At 38.3% G+C, this 19,697-nt stretch overlaps 1 protein-coding gene across 3 annotated transcripts; it reads right to left on the bottom strand.

Moving 5' to 3' along the window:
• Positions 1 to 219: 219 nt before the first annotated feature.
• ALG12 (ALG12 alpha-1,6-mannosyltransferase) lies at positions 220 to 19,659 on the bottom strand. Of its 3 annotated transcripts, XR_013942388.1 has the most exons (12): positions 19,469 to 19,659; positions 18,866 to 19,031; positions 15,188 to 15,377; positions 14,921 to 15,053; positions 14,224 to 14,397; positions 12,495 to 12,689; positions 11,104 to 11,207; positions 10,390 to 10,613; positions 9,545 to 9,714; positions 9,282 to 9,357; positions 5,114 to 5,447; positions 220 to 4,046 (listed from the first exon to the last, which is right to left on the bottom strand). XR_013942388.1 is itself a non-coding variant. In XM_080569200.1 (11 exons), exons 3-11 carry the CDS (start codon positions 15,350 to 15,352, stop codon positions 5,216 to 5,218), a joined length of 1,473 nt encoding a protein of 490 aa, XP_080425326.1. In that variant the 5' UTR covers positions 15,353 to 15,377; positions 18,866 to 19,031; positions 19,469 to 19,659; the 3' UTR covers positions 4,384 to 5,215. The 3 variants fall into 3 exon arrangements, 2 of the variants coding, with proteins under 2 accessions (XP_080425326.1, XP_080425327.1); XM_080569200.1 differs by lacking the exon at positions 220 to 4,046 and having other exon boundaries at positions 4,384 to 5,447; XM_080569201.1 differs by lacking the exons at positions 220 to 4,046; positions 19,469 to 19,659 and having other exon boundaries at positions 4,384 to 5,447; positions 18,866 to 19,442.
• Between the last annotated feature and the right edge of the window lie 38 nt (positions 19,660 to 19,697).

Here is a 19,697-nt window from a genome sequence, read left to right on the forward strand (position 1 = left end):
TATTTAAACATTAATTTCAGTACATTAGCAACTTCAGAAATAAATTTGGAGCAGATGGTACTAGAGATGTCATTATAAGGATCTAATAGCTTCTGTGTCTTCTAAGAGTAGGCAGGTGTAACCACTAACTACATACTGCAGCAAGAAATATTTTGCAGTACTAAATGTAGGAAGGGGAAGAAGTAGATGTGTAATGGTCTTTTAAAAAAAACTCAAGTCTTGCAAAGGTGTATAATGTATTTATTGATATACATATATATATATATATGTATTATGCACAAGTAACCTGTGAATAATGCTCCTCCCATACTGCCACTTCCATTTGGCCTCTTTTCCTACCCAAGTAAAAATGAAGTAACCTGCTTGACTGCAGAATTTGGCCAGTGACTATTTACTAGGAATGTTCGTGGCTTCTCCCCACCATCCAAGAATTTATTCTCAATTTACAAAGAATAGAAATCTCAATCTAGAACAGTTTAATTGTAGCATAAGGATGTGATTAATAAAACGTAGATAGAAATGACAAGCTCAAAGCAGATGTGTACAGTTGTTGAAATACCTGTCCCTTAAAATAGTATTTATTTTCATAACTATACAGAGCTGACAGTAACAAACTGCATTTAGGTATTTCCAAACCCAGGGAAAATAAACCTGTAATTAGTGAATATCACTTTCTAATTACAGATTTAGATTTTTTTTCTTAAAACCAAATATTTCAGTCCTCCCACAAGTACATTCATCCTTTGCTTTATTCTTAGCTACAAGGAAGAGCGATTCTTTACCTTCCTGGCAAAACTGACCCAAAACTGCCTTGTTTCATAAAATGAACACACCAACCAGAAATGGCAACCACAGTGATGTCCCCAGCTTAAGTATCAGCTTGGATTCCAAAAGCTAGCTATGCCTAAACAGTCCTTACCACTCCCCCCCCTCGCTTTTTTTTGCCCTTTTTTTTTTCCCCTCTGTATGAACCAATACCTTCTTTTAGTCTTTGGATTTAAATTGACAGTTTTAAAGGAAAAGAGGGATTCCATTTCAAAAGCATTTGTACCTTACACTTGACATAACTGGACAGAAATCAAGCCTTGCTATGGGACCAAAAGCAGTTGCAGCTGAAATAAAGCAGAATTTCTGAAAGACTGCCCATGACAGTAAGATATGGAATTTCAGGAGAAGAAGAAAAACCTGACTGTCCTTGCTATCTTAAATGAACAACCAAAAGTAGTTGTAATGGCTCATGGTAATCTAAAGAGTGATTTAAGTTGCATATAAAACTTTTCATTTACCTAAGCATAGGAATCATATTTGAATCAAAGAAAATCTTTGCTGTGGGGTATTCTCTGTCACCGAACCAGCAACTTTTGCAAACACCATTGTAATCTTCTGTGTTGTGTGTTAAGCAGATAGTGACAAATTTCACTTTAAGACATAGCTGAGACTAATTATGTAACCAGCTAACTGAGAAAGCTGTGGCTAAACAGTCTTGCTGACACTGGTGATACAACTCAGTCTGTGGTTTTGTTCTTTTCCTGCAAATAGAAAGTGAAGTCATTGGTAAAAGAAAGACTCTTAGAATACTAAATTACAAGGAAACTTCTCCAGGGGGGCAAATTTAAGAATGAACATAATAAAGTGAGGAAGGCAGCACTAGACTTTTGTGTAGCTTCTCTTATACCTGGAAGAGTGCTTAGATGCAAGGGAAACACACGCTTGCTCACTCCCATTGAAACAGATAAGGTAAAGGAGTCCATAAACTTTATTATCAGCTTTCAGGCTCCTTAGCATTACAGAAAGAAGTAGAAGTGCTTAGGAATAGTGGTATAGTCCTAGAGCAGTGAACTATAGCACATCCTCCATCTTGTTCATCCAAACATGTAATCTGTCTCACCAAGGGGATGTGTGACAGGACCGTGGATGGAGTAGAAAAAGGAGCATGATGTTTGTTTCCAAACACATTATGCACTTATGTTGCACTGATGTTGTATTCTGATGGCTTGAATGACATGGATAGTAAAGGAAAGAACTTGAGTCAGGTTCCAACCATTCTCAGTGTAAACATATAAATATATTTTATGTCTGATCCAGGACAACCATTCTCCAGTTCTCCTCACCCCTGCATTCTCTCTTGAGACCCACAGCAGGTACATAGGACAGGTATACAGTAAACACAGTCTGTATTTTTCCCCAGCTATAAATACTTCAAGAGAATCTGTGAACTGGAAGTTACTCCTTGATCCTTTTTAGTTTGTAATGGAAGAGTGAGCTGTTTAATCCTGTTTTGAACTTGATTTTACTTTCATCATCCAAATAGCTTCTACCAGCAAGTCCTGCAACTTTTTGCACGCAATATGCAACTACTTTATTTAGTTTTACACAGGCTCTCCTAAACCTCATGGTACAAGACAGTGATTATCCACCATCTCTGGGCCACTCCTGGTGACACAACATTGTGACATTTGTGCCCAAATCATTTGTTAGCCTTGCTACTTAATGGAACAAATGTTGCTTGTAAGAAATTAAGTCAAGCTTCAAATGTGATGTTACACAACATTTGATGACCTTCAGGGAATTTCATAAGACATGCTAAAATCTTGTTCTCCAGCAGCATTATACATGTTCAATGCCTTTTATTTACAACTCCATTCTGTGTTTAACTGCCACAATCACAACATAACTTACAGGTGGACCATACTATTTTTTTTTGCTTTGTTTGGGTTATTTCAACCTTCAATTATTTGAATATGCTTACTTCATTCCATCTTTTATTATTAAGAAAAGCTATAATCTAAGCCAAGACTCAATCGAGACAAAAGGAGTTTTTTGAATGGTAATGAGAAATTTATTATGTTGAAGTCTCTTTGTAAGTTCCAACTAAGGTTTCAGAGCATGTCTCTTTCCTGTACCGCACCTGTAGTAACTCAAGGCTTCTTCCAACCCTAGCCCCTAAAAGCAAACTTGGTGTTTACCTTCCTTGATGCCCTCTTATATCTGAGGGGGCTTAAACCCATGCTTTCTTCCATACAAATATCCTGACATTAATCTACATTAAAAGAGAAAAACTGTCACTTAGGGAAGCTACTCGCTTTAAAGAAAGGCAACAAGACATACAGATGAGAGCATTCATTTAAAAGAGAGGTGAGATGGTTTTATTTTATTTTTTATTTTTTTTTGAAAGTAGCTTTTGGGGAAAAACTGCAGTAATCTTTGCTGCAGTTTGGCAGGTGCCCCCTTCTTATTCTAGGTGTGGGCTACAGTAACACTCCCAGCCTAGGTTGTAGGGGGTTACATGTACCCACTGTCACCTCAGTTATACAGCCACTGGTGCTACAGTGCTGCATGGGTCATGATCTACAATCCCAGGCAGGTTTCAGAGCGAAGAACTAAGCACTTTCCAAGAACCACATATATAGCTCAAGATGTAACAGGACCTAAATAAACTTTAGAGACTGTCCAAAACTGCACTTCAGTATCTCTTTTCTGCCTTTACATATGCACTTTTATCTTCCTTTCTCTCCCCCCAACAGATAAGTCATATATATACACACACTAAACAAGCCAATTTGAGCTCATAGCTGTTACCTTCAGCAGCACCAAGGCTGCAAGCAGTAGTACATACTGCTACCACTGCCAGATATTTCTCTACACATTGGGCACGATAAATTTCACTTCAGGTTCTCGAGTTACAGCTTACGCTGTGGGGGAGTTATATAAAGTAAATGATTAGGCTTAACATATAAGGACTTACATCCTTACTCAAAAGTTTTCCTTCACAGCGTTCCAAGTTCTCAGCTATTTGCACATTTACTTCCTTCTGTACCATGTGAATTATTTGATGTCCAAATTGGCTCTGAAGGAAGCTGAGTTTTCTTCCAAAGACAAGTCAAATAGATAATACTTCAACGATTTCAATTTCAAGAGGAGCCAGGGACTGGACTAACAAGTTCTGCAGGTCGCCTTTGCCAGATCTCAGTGTGAGGAAGCCTGCACAACAGCCACCCACAGAGGAGCAGGCTCCACCCCACCAGATCAGTTCCTTGATACATAATCTAGAGGATAAAAAGAAAACATAGTCCTAAAAACTGAAGCATAATGCAGGTAAATGTAGTTCCTGAATGAAATATGCTTGAAGAGTGGAAAAAAAGTTATTCAATAAGAATTTTTTACTGTTGAGTTCTCAGTCAGTAACAAATAGCTTTCTGCCCATGCTTATTTCACAAATACTGAATTTTTACACTAGTGGAGTCCCTGTCATATTACAACTGGTCCTAACTGAAATGTTAAGTTTTCTTCCTTAGTTTACCCCTTAACTTCTTCTATTCTGCAATCTAGGCAGACATCCCTAACAGAGACATCTAATAAAGAAGAGATTACAGAACATGCTAAGTTACAGCATTTTAATTCCAAAAGGACTATTTAATAAAGAAACAAAATAACACCTATCATCTTCAAGTCTATTTGATTACATATTTTCATAGGTAAACTTTTGTACTGCAAATTAAGATACTGCAGCAAAGGGAAAATACTATTTAAAAAAAGTTTCCTGTGAAATCCAAGTTGTACTGCTTATTTATGAAGTATTGGAATAAATATAACCATCCTTTAATGCTCAGGTCTGTTACAAGACAGTGCTTGCCAAGAGGTCCAACTGCTTTTTAGGTGAACCTTTCACTTTAATTAGTTTAGCAGCCCACAGGGCACAATTAGGTACTGTGATGAAGCTACAATGAATATGGCTTTCCTATGCTGATAACATCATTCAAGTTTCACACAGGCAATCTGACAACTAAGGGGGTTACAGTCCAGCAGATATATCAAGTAATGCATCTTTGCACATGTAGATTACATATCAAATTATTGCCATAGCACAATCCTGTTCCATAATGTATCTTATATAGGACAATTAGGACATACCTGTGCTGCATTATGAAACAGCTACCCAAACCAAGTAGACAAGTTTTATTTAATAGCACTAAATTTGGAGGTAGCCTCTCTCAAACACACCTAATAATATTTAACTTGGTATTTGAGTATATATGGACTAGGAATGCATTGTACTATTCATGTAAGAAAGAGGACGGAGCTAAATACCAATAAGTATAAAGATTTTCTGTACCTTTTCACAGAAGCTGAATTGCAGTGCTGGAATGACAATTTTCTGTTGTCATACATTATTCAGTCATCAGCAAAGTTACATCAAAAGACTTAAAATTCACAGTCAGGATGATAGAGGAAGTTTTTCCAACAGTACTAATTTTGGCTTTAAGTTTAAAGTAAAAGGAGGTAGTGCAGTAAGATTCAACCCAATTTTACTGATGCCAGGTATATTCGCCAGTGGTCTGTGGGTTGTCTTGTAATGTGATATTTGAAGAGGGTTTGTTTCCATCAGTATGTGTGTGTAAGAAAACATCAGTTGGTCTCCTGGTTTAACATCTTCTCTTTTGTCATACCTGTAAAGAATATAGAAGGCTTATTTACATTCATACAACCGCAACATTCTCAGTTATATCCCTTTTTAAAATCAATTAGTACTGGGAAAGAAAATACTATTTTTGACGAGTTTAGGGAGCCAGTTGTTCCAGGCAAGTCTTTCTGCTGTTACTATGATCTAAATCAGGACTACTAGAAAATTTCTCAGCTAGTCCTCTGAGTTCTGTGGAAAAAGCAGCAAAACTTCAGACTGCAGAGAACCTTGGACTTATTTCTAAGTTTTGTTCTACAAGAACTCAGGTTTGAATGAGAATTTTATTATTTTTTTTTAATTTCAAAAGAGTTATGAAACACTTCAGCAGAAGCCTCTCCTGGTATAGAAACATTAAGGTAGGAGCCCCAGAAAAGAGCAGGGAAAAGGCTTTCCTGAACACTGCAGGAAAGAACAGTCTGGCAATTATAGTGTTAACCCAGCATTGTTATTTGTTCAATTTCCTCATCTACTAAGTGTTTAGGCAGGTCACTTTTGGGTCAGCTTTTGTAAACTTGTTTGAGTACCTTAACATAGATGTTATTAAACATATACACACAAACATATAATACAATATATAACACATACATAAAAGGCAGCTAGTGCATTTCCAAACTAGCATGTCCATTGAGTTATTTATTGAAAGGGTTTATATTCAGACTAGCTGTAGAGATACTTTAAGTGATGAGAAACCAAGTGACTTAAGCATTTGGCAGGGATGTGAAAAATTTAGGTATAAGTTCAGTCACTATGTCTGATCTAAGCCCAGAACTGAACTGAAGTTTCTTTCTCACGGAGATGCATGAACCTAATTTTCTAGATTTTGAGCTTACTGTCCCATGAAGACACTGCACTATTTCGCAACAGTTATTTATTCATTCACTGAAGATACAAGAAGCAGGCGGAATTTATAGCCCAAGGGTTAGGATGCTCATATTGGACACAGCAGTCCTAATAGTCTCCTCAATCAAACAACTTCAAAAGGGGAAAGAGTAAGGTAAGTCCAGCCCACAACACTCCATAGACTGTATTTCTTGTGCGAGACCTGTGTTCGAATCCTTGCTCTATATTCCAAAAAGATATTCTATACTAATGATGGGAAACAGTACAGATGACAGAGGTTAAGTCGAAGGTTACTTACCTTTAGTTTATGACATGACAGTCTCAGGTATCTAACTAACTATACAGAGTGTTCATACTTTGTAAGCCAAGTGAAGAGTGGTGTAGTTCTTCACCCTTTCTGCTGCCCTTTTCTGCAAACTACTCTCCACCAGCTTTTGTAGCTCCTGTTCTTAGGCACCTGACTCCTCCCACACATTTCACAAGTAACTTATTCAAGTCTGTGGCTTTTGTTACAGCAGTGGACACCGGTACTGAAGTGGTACAATCCCAACCCTAACCACTCTTAGATGCACCTACGAGTAAATCCTGGTTGCATCTTACACATGGCAGAACTTTTTTTTGACCTGGCCTCCCACCTGCCAGAATTCTCTATGAAAAACTGGAAACAATAACCTCACTTCATAATTTTACAGCATTCCCAGAGATAGCAAAGTCACTAACATTTAAGGTATTTAAAGCAACAAGCACTCTACAGTGAACTGGAGGATTTGCGTGGATTATTAGCTAAACACAGAACTAGATCTTGCACACTAAGTGCTTTCTTCTAAAAATCTTTTACACTAATTTCATCTGCTATTTCCAAAAAGATCGTAATGCCAGTTAGGATGGTACGTGTGTTCAAGCTGGCAAAAAGAATGATATACTTCATAACCGCTTAACCAACTACTAATTTTGCATTTTTTTCCCATCAGCAAATAAAAGGCCTTTCATCTGGCTGCAAGCATTTCTGAATTTTATTTTTTAATACTTTAAGCTTACATAGCATATTTATTCCTGGTTCAAAGAGACTGCACTAATTGAAGACAAGATTGTAACACCTGTTCTGTGTAAGAATCTGCACCAAGCTTCTTTCAATCACCCTTTGAAGAAAAATAATGGATCCCTTGAATTTTTCTTGAGGCATATAGATCTAATCTAAGCACACCACTGAAAGCTTTTAACTTTTAAGACACTTCTATTTGTGGATTGTAGTTATCCTGATGAATCATCAGTCTTCATAGCCACTCCATCCATAAATCTGTCTATGAAGACGGTAGGTTAGTTTTCACCCATCTGAAAGACTGTCACATACTTACATAAAGAGAAAATGGACAGCTGGTGCCACTAACCCATGCACTATTGTGCTGTCAGACAATGTGGTAGTCCCATGTATGATGCTCTGTTGAAGGTTTTGCCTGACCCTTTTTTTGTGAAACTTTATGATGAATCAGCCCTCCCTTGAGGCCTTTTTATGATGGGGAAAGATAAAACTGATAGAGACAAACTACCCTATAGCTGCAAGACTATGAACCCTGCATCAGTGACAGGGATATTATTCATTTGCTTTCCAATCCCACTGCACTACAGCCTTGCAAGCAAAAAGTGAAGAAAAAAGAAAAAAAAGAAGCCATACAAACAAACACCCTTGCCATCTGAAAAAGCCCATTGAAATTAAGCATTGTTTTAAGAGCAAGTTGCATTTATAGTCACATTTAGAGTAGTATAAGTGTGTGTGTGTATATATATATATATTCAAAATCAGAATTAAACATTTTAGGTATCATACATGATCACTTGTACTCTACTAATTTAATATCTCCTCTTGACTGTTCATGTATTAAGACCTTCTCTAGATTGAAGATGCAAAAAAAAATTTGAAATAAACATTGGATTGGTAAATATGACAGAAATTCAGCTTTTGGCTGTCAGTACCATCATGACCTTACAAGAAAGCACGGAAAATAAGGCATAGCAAGCTAAATGATTCCTAGTTGTCCCAGAAGCACAGTTTTCCTTTCTTCTCTTTACTCCAGAATACTTTTTAATCTCAAAACATGCCAGTAAATTAACTATGTTTCTTCATTTTATCCTGAACACCTTAACTGGGAAGAAAACTCCATGTTCAGAGTACATCTTAACCAAAATCCAAAATCTGTTTGTACTGCTTTTGCTTCTCATTAACATTACATTTTAAATTAGAAACCCTGACTTCAGCTGACGAGGCAGGCCTAAGATCAGGAAGATGTCTTTTTTGGTATACATCCTGAAAAGCAAACAATGCCATTCCACAAACATCCCCTACTATTCGTTTAAATATTCTGATTCTTAGTATGGCTTGTGTACATCACTGCTGCTCATGGTAACAAAGCACTCAACTGCTCTCCCTCAGAGCTAATGAATGTGACCACATGACACAGTCCACATGACAGCAACTTCAATACCATCTATTTGAAGGATGTTCCACATAAAAATAGACTTTGAATATCAATACACAGGTAGGCCTCACACTGCAACACATCACTTAAAAACAAATAAAATGAGATCTCCCCACAATTATATATGCTGTTCTACCAAGAACAATGTTCTTCTACTTCTGTTTTTCATAAAATCTAGTGAAATACCAAACATAGCTGTATTAAAGATATTGGGGATTTAGTAAGGTACTTTTTTGCACTGTTCTGATATCTTTAAAGATTCTGTTACTCAGGTAAAAAATAACCAATACAAATCAAAAACATTACGGTGATCAGCTCCTGAAGTGGCAGCACTGCATATATCCAAATCCCTTAAAGATTCGCATTGTTCTTGACCTGGCTGAATAAATATGCTGCACAAAAAAACTAATCTGTGATGCTTGCCCCTGTGCATATTAAAAAAAAAAAAGATAAAGAAAAAAAGCAGATGCTTATCTTCAGTTCAAAATACCTCGTTCATAACATACCTCCAATCTGAATTGATTTCTAGAAACCGAGAGACTCCTGTTTGTGCTGCAGCCACATCAATATGAACGGAGACCTCTACGTAAACGAAAAAAACATTTTAAAATTATTGTAAGAACACTCAGATTATTAAATAAACAGAATAGCAACAGAAAAGATGCACAAAAACAGTACAAAGAAGCAATGTCCAATACATATAAAGATACACTATCAGTAAAGTTACATTTGAAATTAGGTGAACGTACCTCAAAACAGCTTTACATACCTGCTGTTGAAGGTACCAACTCATGCAGTTTCTGAATTGCTACTCCTCCAGGATAATTGAAATGTGAAACATATAATGATGTTCCTGAATAAGCAGCATTAACTACAAGATGCATTATAACAAAAAAAGATCCAAGTTTGTACAGCCAGGACTTCCGGTAGCTATTCAGGCTGTTGAGAGTGGAAAAAAATAAGACTAAACTGTTACTTTTGTTTCAAAGATCAGTACAAACTTAATTACAATTGTGTATAAGGAATGCATTTACTATTAATTGCTACAAGACTAGCTTCTAGTGACAAACACATTTGAATATTCTCATTAATAAAGCTATTGAAAGCTTATCAGTAAAGCTAGGTAATTGTGTTTTTTTAACTTCTAGCTATAAATGTATTCTCCTCCTAAGAAGTTCAGAGTTCAACTTAAATTTGTTTACTCAGTATACCCAAGTTTAACTATTTAATACACACTCCATGTTTCATAAGCTCCACTTGTATATTAAACTATCTTCTGAGGAAAGTTATGTTGACACCACACTAGTACCCTGGGATGTCTTTTTCTCTGGTGGATAAAATAAACTGAATTGCAAGAGCATGACAGAAAAGTCAGAACTCTGCTTTTGACTCTGCCACAGACTTGCCAAATTATCCTTCCAAATCCTATCACTTTTCTTTCTTCATTTCCCTCACTAGTAGCATGGGTACAATGATGAAGACCTCTTTTCTAGAGCATCTCTAGATCTTAAGATAACCCAGACTCCAAGACAGAAAGAAGTGCATAAAATTAGTAGTAACAGCTTTACTTCTTTTTTACATTTTCAGAAAGAAAAAAAGTAATTTCAAACTTACATTCGTGAGCATACTTTAGCAGCCACTATGTTGAAGACGGGGAAAGTATACATGATAAAACGCAACTCTTTGTGTGGGAGAAAAGAATACAAGAAAATAAAGCCCAGTGCTGGCAAAAGTAATATCCGAGTTCTCTTTTCTGCTGCACCTAAAGGTACAAATATAATGCTGCATCCCAAAGCACGAGGCAGGGCTGAATAGAAATACCACAAGAAGGGGGAGGTCTTCACGGTGAAAAGGAGAGGGAGAGTTAAGGATACTTTCACTAAGAAGTAAAGTATATAATCTTTCCAGTAGCATACACAAACTTTGCAAATATGCAGTAGATTTTTTGTATATCACAGATATTATTTTTGGAATACCACAAATCACTTGGGATTTGGTTTACTCCCTTACTCTTTGAGAAATAAAAGCAGTTGTCTAGGTACTTTCATATCATCCAATGGAGGTATATCAAACAGCACTAATGATAAGAAACAAAAAATTACAGGGAAGAAACCTGGATTTATACTGGTAGAACATGAAAAAGCAAAAAGTCAACAGAAGTTTAAATTTAAGGAAATATCTAAGAAATAGACACTGCCTCATACACTTCAAATAAATTCAACTTTTCATTAAGTATTTCATCAACACCAAAACTGAGTCTCAGGAACAGGTCTTTGCTTTAGCTGACAGTGTTGAAGATCTTTTTCCCCTCAATGTTTCAAAGGATACTCCCCAGTTGGAACTTTTGTTTAAAACTGTATTATACCAGAGCACTTTCCCTTCAGGCCATACAAGTTGTCTCCAGAATAGAGAATCCACAGCCACTGTTAGCCCTGAAAGAATTAAATACAAATCTGGGTGAACTAAGAAACAGAGAAAACCAAACGAGCACATCCACAGTGCACACTGACTGACAAGAATAACACAAACTGGAACATGCACTGTAAGTCTCACCCAAAGCCACAGAGTAGGTTGAATATATCTGTCTTGCCATGGAAATGCAGGAGTGGGAGGCACTTCTTAATGGAAGTCTTAATAGAAGTATGTCAGATAAGAATCTGATTTGAGATTTTCCCCCACTGCAATCCCAGGTGTGAAATACAATGGTTTAATTAAAGTTTGTTTTAAAAAGAATGTTAGAGCATTAAGTATAATGAACGGTAAGAAATATGTTTTAACTTCAAATGATACTAAGTGGATTTTTATTGTAAAGCTGGTAAGTTAAAAATTCTGTCACTATTTATTAGGTGGGAGGGAAGAATGATGATAAGGGATTAAAGGCAAGCAAACAGAAAGAACAGCAAATCCATCAGTCCCATCTCCTCCACTCAGCTCTGTGAGAATTGCTCTGGTATTTGCAAACTTTGCCAAGGTGAGATTGGGAGTACCAGTGAAATTCCTATTGGGCTTCTTACACTATGAGGTGCCTCCAAACGCACATGCAATGATCATTTATTGTTTCTACTGTGGAAAGCACAGCACACTACCAGAGTTCATCATCAGCCATCTAATGACAGCATTTTTTATTACGTAGGCTGGCAGAAAAGCTTACTTATGTGCACAAGCTTTCTGTGGATGGGTAGAAATAAAATTTCTCAAACTATCGTGAATAATCACCTAAGCCGTTCAAGTTAATGTAATAAAGAAACAGGGAAACAAAGGAGACTTTTCTTAAACCTTAAGCATCCACAAAGCTGAACTGTGACTCTCCCCACAACCCTCTTGCTCAGTATCCCTGTCTGTCACACTTCTATTTTATCCAGGTTTCAGCTTGTCATCACAGCAACAGATACTACAGCTGATGATGCACCTGGAACTACAGACAGGTACTAATTATACTATACTAAACACACACATCCAAGCTTTTTCAAGACTAGGACTTTAGATACTATAAGCATCTAAAGGCAGAGGTCATAGTATCTTTCTACTGCTCTGTGCACAATTAGTTCCTCACTCAAAACATTCTAAGAAATAATTATGTTTGTGGTGTTACTGGCAAATGGAATCACACAAAAAAAAGCCACAAGGACCAGGTCACCAGAGAAGACAGGCAAATCTCCAGACTTTTGCTAAATTTAGTATGTGGCTTTTTTTTTTTTCTCCCTTAAGCAAATACTTACCCAAACAAAAAATTCCAGCAGGAATAGCATGGGAAAGCACCTTTAAAACGGAGACTCTTTTAGTTAATAATGTCACCAGAAGCATGAGGCCTAAGAATATGGCAAGCTCTGATCTGAAGATTATAATTGCCAAAGCTGAGAACCAAACAAATGGCCTCTGCTTTTGCTGTATCCAATATGTCAATGCCAACAGCACTGTAAAAATAAAACAAAACTGTCTGAATTATTTGTTTTCTACAGGGTAATACTTTTATTAATACAGGCACCTTGTTACTCAAACTTCCCACCCCTTGCCACCTTGGTCTTTCTATTATTTCTGGTCCAGACATTCTTCCTCATCACAGAAACGTGACTTAGAAAAACAAGCAACATACTATAGCTGATGCTTACGTAAGTAGGAAAAGCATAACCAGTGAAGGAACATCTGGCAAGTCTTTCTAAATAGTACATTTAATAGCTTTTGATCCTCACCTCCTTCAAACTTAAGGGAGTACTAAAAGCCTTTCAAACTAAGGCTCATAATTATTATTGCTCAATATCTGCTGAAGAGTTAGGTTTGTCTCCCCAGGGAAGTGGTCACGGCACTGAGCCTGCTGGAGTTCAAGAAGTGTTTGGACAATGCTCTCAGACACATGCTCTGTTTTTTTTGGGTGGACCTCTGGGGGACCCAGGAGTTGGACTCCATGATCCTTGTGGGTCCCTTCCAACTCGGCTATTCTATGATTCTTCTCTTGGATGAGCATATTCTCTATTAATGAGAACTGGAACCCATTTCAAATATGAAAGACTACAAACGATCACTGAGGGAGAAGGAACTATTAGTCCATTTGCATGGTTAGCCAGAGATGCACCCTATCTCCACAGATGAAGTTACCTCTACGTTTTTGCAGTTCAAATCACATGATAACACTGACTACACTGTAAAGCAGTCATGAACCCTAAGCAAAATACAAGAGAACGATACCTGTTGATTACTTGTGAAATAGTAACAGCACAAACACATAAATGAACTTGTATTTTCTAATATCTACAAAAATGATCTGGAAAGTTTGCTACTATACAATGGTTATTTGACAATTCAATCATTCTTTGTACTGTTTTCAGTTCTGCTCTACACAGGTTCTTATACCAACCTCATGATTTTATTAGCTGAACAACTTCCACTGAAGCATTAAGTGACTAAGCTAGTATCTGCCATATGCGGTTAATCTTTCCTCTCGTCATCTCTGGGGAAAAACCTGTATGTGTAAGGGTAGGGTTTTGACCTTGATTTTTTTTTTGTGGCTCTTTAAGTGTACAAACTGCTACATTTAACTCCAGAAGAGAAAGGTGGAGAGTTTACTGTGTGAGTCTGTTACAGAGTCTCATGAGAAAGCTGTTTCCTGTGTAGATTATGTTCAGATTTTTTTTTTTTTTGAATTGCAGGTGTACCTACTGTCTTTTTCAATGCCTCTGTTTTATGCAGAGATGTGTACTCAAAACTCTGACAAACTCCATGTATATTCAGATTCAATACAACTAGATTCAAGTCATTGCAAGTCATGTACAGTAAAAAAGAAAAAGCCACTATTGCTTAAGTTTTCTCACCTCATTATCACACCATTTAACCAAGTGTATATATATAAATTTATATGTAAATTTGGTCTAACCATACTTTTTTCTATATTTTAACTATCCACACATTTGAGATTTTTTTGTATTTTAAAATTCTTTCTATGCAAATACTTACCAAAAGGAAGTGCAAACACATTAGGAAGGGTTCGTGTACAGTAAAACATCAAATGAAACTGAGTAACAGTTATGAGACAGAAGACTGTTGATGTAGTTGCTCCAAACTGCTTTCTAACTTCTTTCTGCAACTTCCATAACGTGTAAATCACGCTGAGCCCCAAGCTTCCTCGGACTATTAGAAAAATAAAAGTGAGAAAATATGAGTAATATCAGATTGATCCCTGATGGACAAACATGTAACTAATGGGAAGTTATTACGAATAATACAAAAGATCTCACAATATAAGCCACTCTAAAGAAGAGGAAAAAAAAAACCTACCCACATCAATTTATTTATTTTAACCCACCTTTAATTTGCCTGATACTTTTCCACAGAGGTCAATACTTCTATGCCCAAGTCAAACAATATTTTCTGAAGTATTTACGCAAGTATACATGAGAATGTATTCTCTGAAGACATTTGCTTCTTCTACACTGTTAGACATATGTTAGCAAAAACTTTCTCTGTGTTGTTAATTAGTCCAAAAGATAGAGGTGGAATTGCTGTGCTGGCTCTAAGTAACTACAGTTTCCAAAATCCCTCATTACAGAAAAGAGTTTTAACCACTGATCCAAACACTGACTGTTACAACAATGTTAAACATTAAAACAAGTTTGAATATATGTATGTTTACTACTGGACTAAGTTCTCATACCTATCAGCTGGGAGTAAAACTTGGACATTTTTAACAGAGAAAGTACGTATATAGCTGGGCTGGAAAGAGCAGCGATAAAAATTGGTCCAAGAAACGTTCTTGGGACAACTCCAGGAAATTCATGATGGTCATACTGCAAAAGGGAAAACATAAGTAAGATAGACAAACCAGAAAAAAAAATCAGGATAAATCATATTCATGTTGCATAAAGAAGGATGTTGCAGGCTTTAACAGCTTCCACAAAAGAACACCTTCTTTTCAACTCACCTTATCCAAGTCCAGCTGGTGGTACACAACATCGTGGATGGCCTGTAGGTTAAAGCTTTCCTCCACTTTTGTAAACGGACAGACAGTTAAATGAACAAAGGCCACAACAATCATCAGCAGCAATAGTGGGAATGACCGCCCACTCGAGTTCCTCTTCTGAGCCATCCTGGGACTGAAACTTGCATATATTCTATTATCATTGAAGATTAAAAGACCATACATTAATAAAACATCGTGAAGCAAACAAACAAACAAGATCGATAAGCTTGGTTCATACAGGAAGAAGTACTACAGTACTGTACAAGTCTAAACAAAGAATCATTTGAATCATGTATCACAATTTCTGTATGCATTCAATGAGTAAAATAGTCAAAAACATAGTCTGCATTTCAGGATTCGTGCCATCTTCTGCAAGTGCAAAGACTTAATTTTCAATCTACAAGACATCAGACAACACAGACCCTACTTAAGGAGATATTTCCCTTTGTGCCCCATACTGCCACCACTGCCAAGAGCACCATCTCATTTATGTCTGTGTTTTGTGGGAGAGACAGCTTTGTAATTTACTCTCACTTTAATCTCACACTGGAATTACACACGATCTTTAGAACATACTATCTCTCTTGTCTGGGACTCTGAAGTTCGTGGGAGAAGAAGCTTGAGGATGATTAATTGTTCAAAACAGAGTACTTTGAACTTTTGAGTTTGCTAGCTTGCCAGTGGCTAGATCTAGAATCAGCAAGAAAAGGATGAACCCCCCTTGGCACCCACACCACAACTGTGTCAGTATCGTCCGAACCCAGTCCTTCACACTCCTACTTGGAAATAAAGGCCATCTGTCCCCTGTGCTTTGTTTCGCAACACTATGGTGACCCATACTTATGGTATTATCTGTGGTGTATTTTAGGCAACGTCAAGGGCACATAAAGCACAGGTATTTTAATGATTATGCAGCTCATCTTTACTAGTTTCAGTTTATAAAACAGAAAAAAGTTCTGTTGCATGTCCATTTTGAGCAAAAACACAGCAGTCTATTTCCTATTAATTTAAGCTTCCCGCTTTTCTGAGTTTACAGTTTAATAAGAGACAAGATTTTGTTTATTACTTGTTTCTCTGGGAACAGAACAAGAATAAACTTTTAACATAGAACCTTTAAGGTACAACTGGGATTTTGGTTAGAGATGTTTTCTTCTGTGTTTTGGTAGACCAAACAGATGTAAGATAGCTGGCAGATTTATTAGGATCGCTTAGCAACTGCCTCCTAGAGTTACCTTTTCCTCAATTGATAGGTCCTGCTCATTAGTAAAAATAATGAGATAAAGCAACGTAGATATTCCTTCTTTCCACAGCTAAAACCAGTTAATCCAGAAACTTATGTAATCCCTGTAAATTCTGTATGTATCTACATATTATACTATATATATACATACACACACACATATATATTCCTACATGTATCATGTAATAATTTTCTATTTCCTGTAATTCCTACTGCTAACTGAAGCTCTAATCCGAGGCTCAAAGGCAGAGTTCTGTGGTAGGTCTTCACAATTTTTGGATTGTTTTGCAATGTTAGGAGCCTAAGTAAACACCACATCCCAGGAAGTAGAAAGTCTTTTTAACCTGTGCCTAGTATTTTAAAACAAAAACAACAAACACTGGGATGGATAAAATTGAGTTTTGCTAAGACAGAATCATTTTTCCACAGCAGCAGTAAAAGAAGTATTGGACTACCACCAGCAGCACTTAGAGAAGTGCTTGGTAGGATTTAAGCCTCTGTGCAGTGCATCTTGTTCACATTCTTGCCTCTGGAAAGCTCTCTTGCTGAATTCTTCCATTAAATACAGAGACATCTCATATTTCTGGCCAAATCCACCCAAGAGAAAAATGGACACTGAAGGATCAGTCTAGCTCAGGCCATACACCAAAATGGGCATTTGAACAACTTGCCTTTCATGTGAAGCAGATGTAGCACAGCAGCAAGCTGGGTTTTCCTCAATGAAAATTCTCAGCTTAACATTTCAGACATTTTGGGTCCTTTTACAAGGATTTTTGGGGTCCTAAGTGTCAAGTAACTTTATCTTTTCATTCTTAATTACAACATCTGCTTTAAAAAAAAGTTACTAGTATAGACTGCTACTGCTGTCTTTAACTGATCAGCACATAATCAACCCCTTACTTCTAAATGGCAGTAAAGCTGCATATCCCATGCACAGTTTTTCACAATGTTCCCCCGTGAATCTTTTTGACTTCAGTCCTAGCATACGCCTGAAGTAAGCAAGCTTGCCAGCATACTCAGAGATTTTCAAGATAACTGTATGCATTATACATACTGAAATTCCCTGAAGGGAAACACACTAGAAGATTAGAAAACAGAGCATGAAGACAACACCTAGGTTTCTGAGATAAAGTCTAACAAATTTAGTGATCTTGTCAAGTCTCAAGATAACCAGTTCCGTCAAAAATTGATGTTGACAAAGCTTGAATTTTAAGTGAAATTTATCAGACAAGTAGACACCGAATTTGATGTTTAGAATAAATTTCCTACATAAACACAAAATGCATGCAATTTACAGCTTTTATTTTTAAAATGCCAAAAAAATACAAAAACAGAATTTCACTTAACAAAAAACTTCAAATAATAAAGGTTAGAGGAATACAGAAAGCAAATACAAGTATTTCCATATCATTAACATTCTGACAACTTTTGAAGAATCTTAATCAGAGCTACACAACACAGCAGTACTTACACCCTCCTCCCCTACGCATCCCAAAGGTCTGCCTCAAGATTGAATCTTGAAAGGCAGAGACTTTCAACACATGGAATTCACCCCTTACTGGAATTAATTTGGGTGTAAATTTTTTTTTCCCCATAAAAAAGCCTAAAACATTTTTTTCCCCAAACAGACTTTTTAAATACTTTTTCTGTGGACGTGTCATTAGTTTCAAGAATGGACTTTCTAATCTTCTCATGAAAATCTATTATACTTGGCTCACTTATGTTTTTCAGACACTCTTTGGGATAATTATGTTAAGAGCTTGGCAGCCAACCTGAATGCTGAATCCATCTGCAGAGGCTGCATTTCACCCCCTCACATGCTCTGTCTGGAAGCATCCAAACAGAACCAAGAGCATCCCAACAGAAGGTCCTCCCCTTTTGGCTTGGTCTAGCTTGTATAAAATGTACGCTGTATTATCTTCCATTTTCATGTTATTGCTATACTTTAATAGCTATTCCGACTTTGCTTTAAAGCTGACCTCCTTCAGAGGTCAGCTTTAAGCCTTGTAGTTGCTGGGATCGCTTTTTTTTTCTTTTATAGGAAGAAAGATGACAGTTGCTATTTTATATATGTTTATATATGTTTCCTCATGAGTCTGGGGACTTGGTAAGAGGAAAAAAAAGCAACAGAGAAGAGAAATTTGAGCCAAGAAATGAAGACTGTGACAGTACCAGCTATGAAGGTACTGCATAGTTGTGTAGAAAGTGTTAACTTTTGAGACTGAGGAAGTGACACACGGAACGCTCCCGATTCCAAAACCGACCAACAAACAACAACCCACCGATCCCCCCCCCCAACCCGAACCGGGCCGGCCAGCCACCCGGCCGTTAGGCGACCACCAAAGCTATCCACAAAGCATGCGACCCCCCTCTAGCGGCCACGAAGGGCACCAACCTACCTCTGCCGGCCGCGTCAGCCGGGCAGGAGCGGCGTGCGGAGCCGAGCCGAGCCGAGCCGAGCCACCTGCAGCCGCCCGGGTCCCGCCGGGCGCTCCGGGTCTCTTCTCTTTCCTTGAAACGTTAGCGACCGAGGTGCAGAAATGTCGCGGCTACTGAGCTGTAAGCCTAAGAAACGCCAATTTAAGAACACTGCGCGTCACGTGTAAATTATGACAGCCGTAATTAGTAATTTGCAGCTTCTTTCTGTCCTGGAGGTCCTCTGCCTTGCTAAGCGGCCGTTAGCAGTCACGGGTGGACAACTGCAGCAGGTTTATGTGCCCTGTGCGTTAATCGTGAAGGTGACAGACCGCATCCCCTGCGCCCCCAGGCCTCTCCGAGCACCCAGCTCTCTTCTCCGGGGCTTCAACTCGCCCCCGCCGCCTGCTGCGCCCCGCACAGCCAGGGAACGCCTCAGGGGCCGCTCCCCCACCCCGGCCCACCTCAGGGACCCGTTTGCAGGAGCCCGCTGCCTCTGCCTCTACCGCCGGGGAGCCGCCCCGGGGCCTCTCCGCCTCCTCCCGTCCCCCTGTATCGCCTCAGCCCCGTCCCCATCCCCCGCTCACCGCCGCGGCCGCCTCACAACGGGCGCCGCCGGAACGGGGCTGAGGGATGCCGCGCCCACGTGACCCGCCCTCCCGGCGGCCATGTTAGGTGAGGGCACAGCACGCCCCTCCCGCCTCTATACGGAGCTATGCAGAAGCGGCCGCCAAATAGAAATGGCGACCAGCTCTGAAGCTCTCACGGGGTGCGCGGCTGCCCTCACCCATCATGGCGGCTCGGCGCTAAGCCGCT

Source organism: Anser brachyrhynchus (genome assembly GCF_964034855.1).
Source record: "Anser brachyrhynchus genome assembly, chromosome: 1".
Taxonomy (NCBI): domain Eukaryota; kingdom Metazoa; phylum Chordata; class Aves; order Anseriformes; family Anatidae; genus Anser; species Anser brachyrhynchus.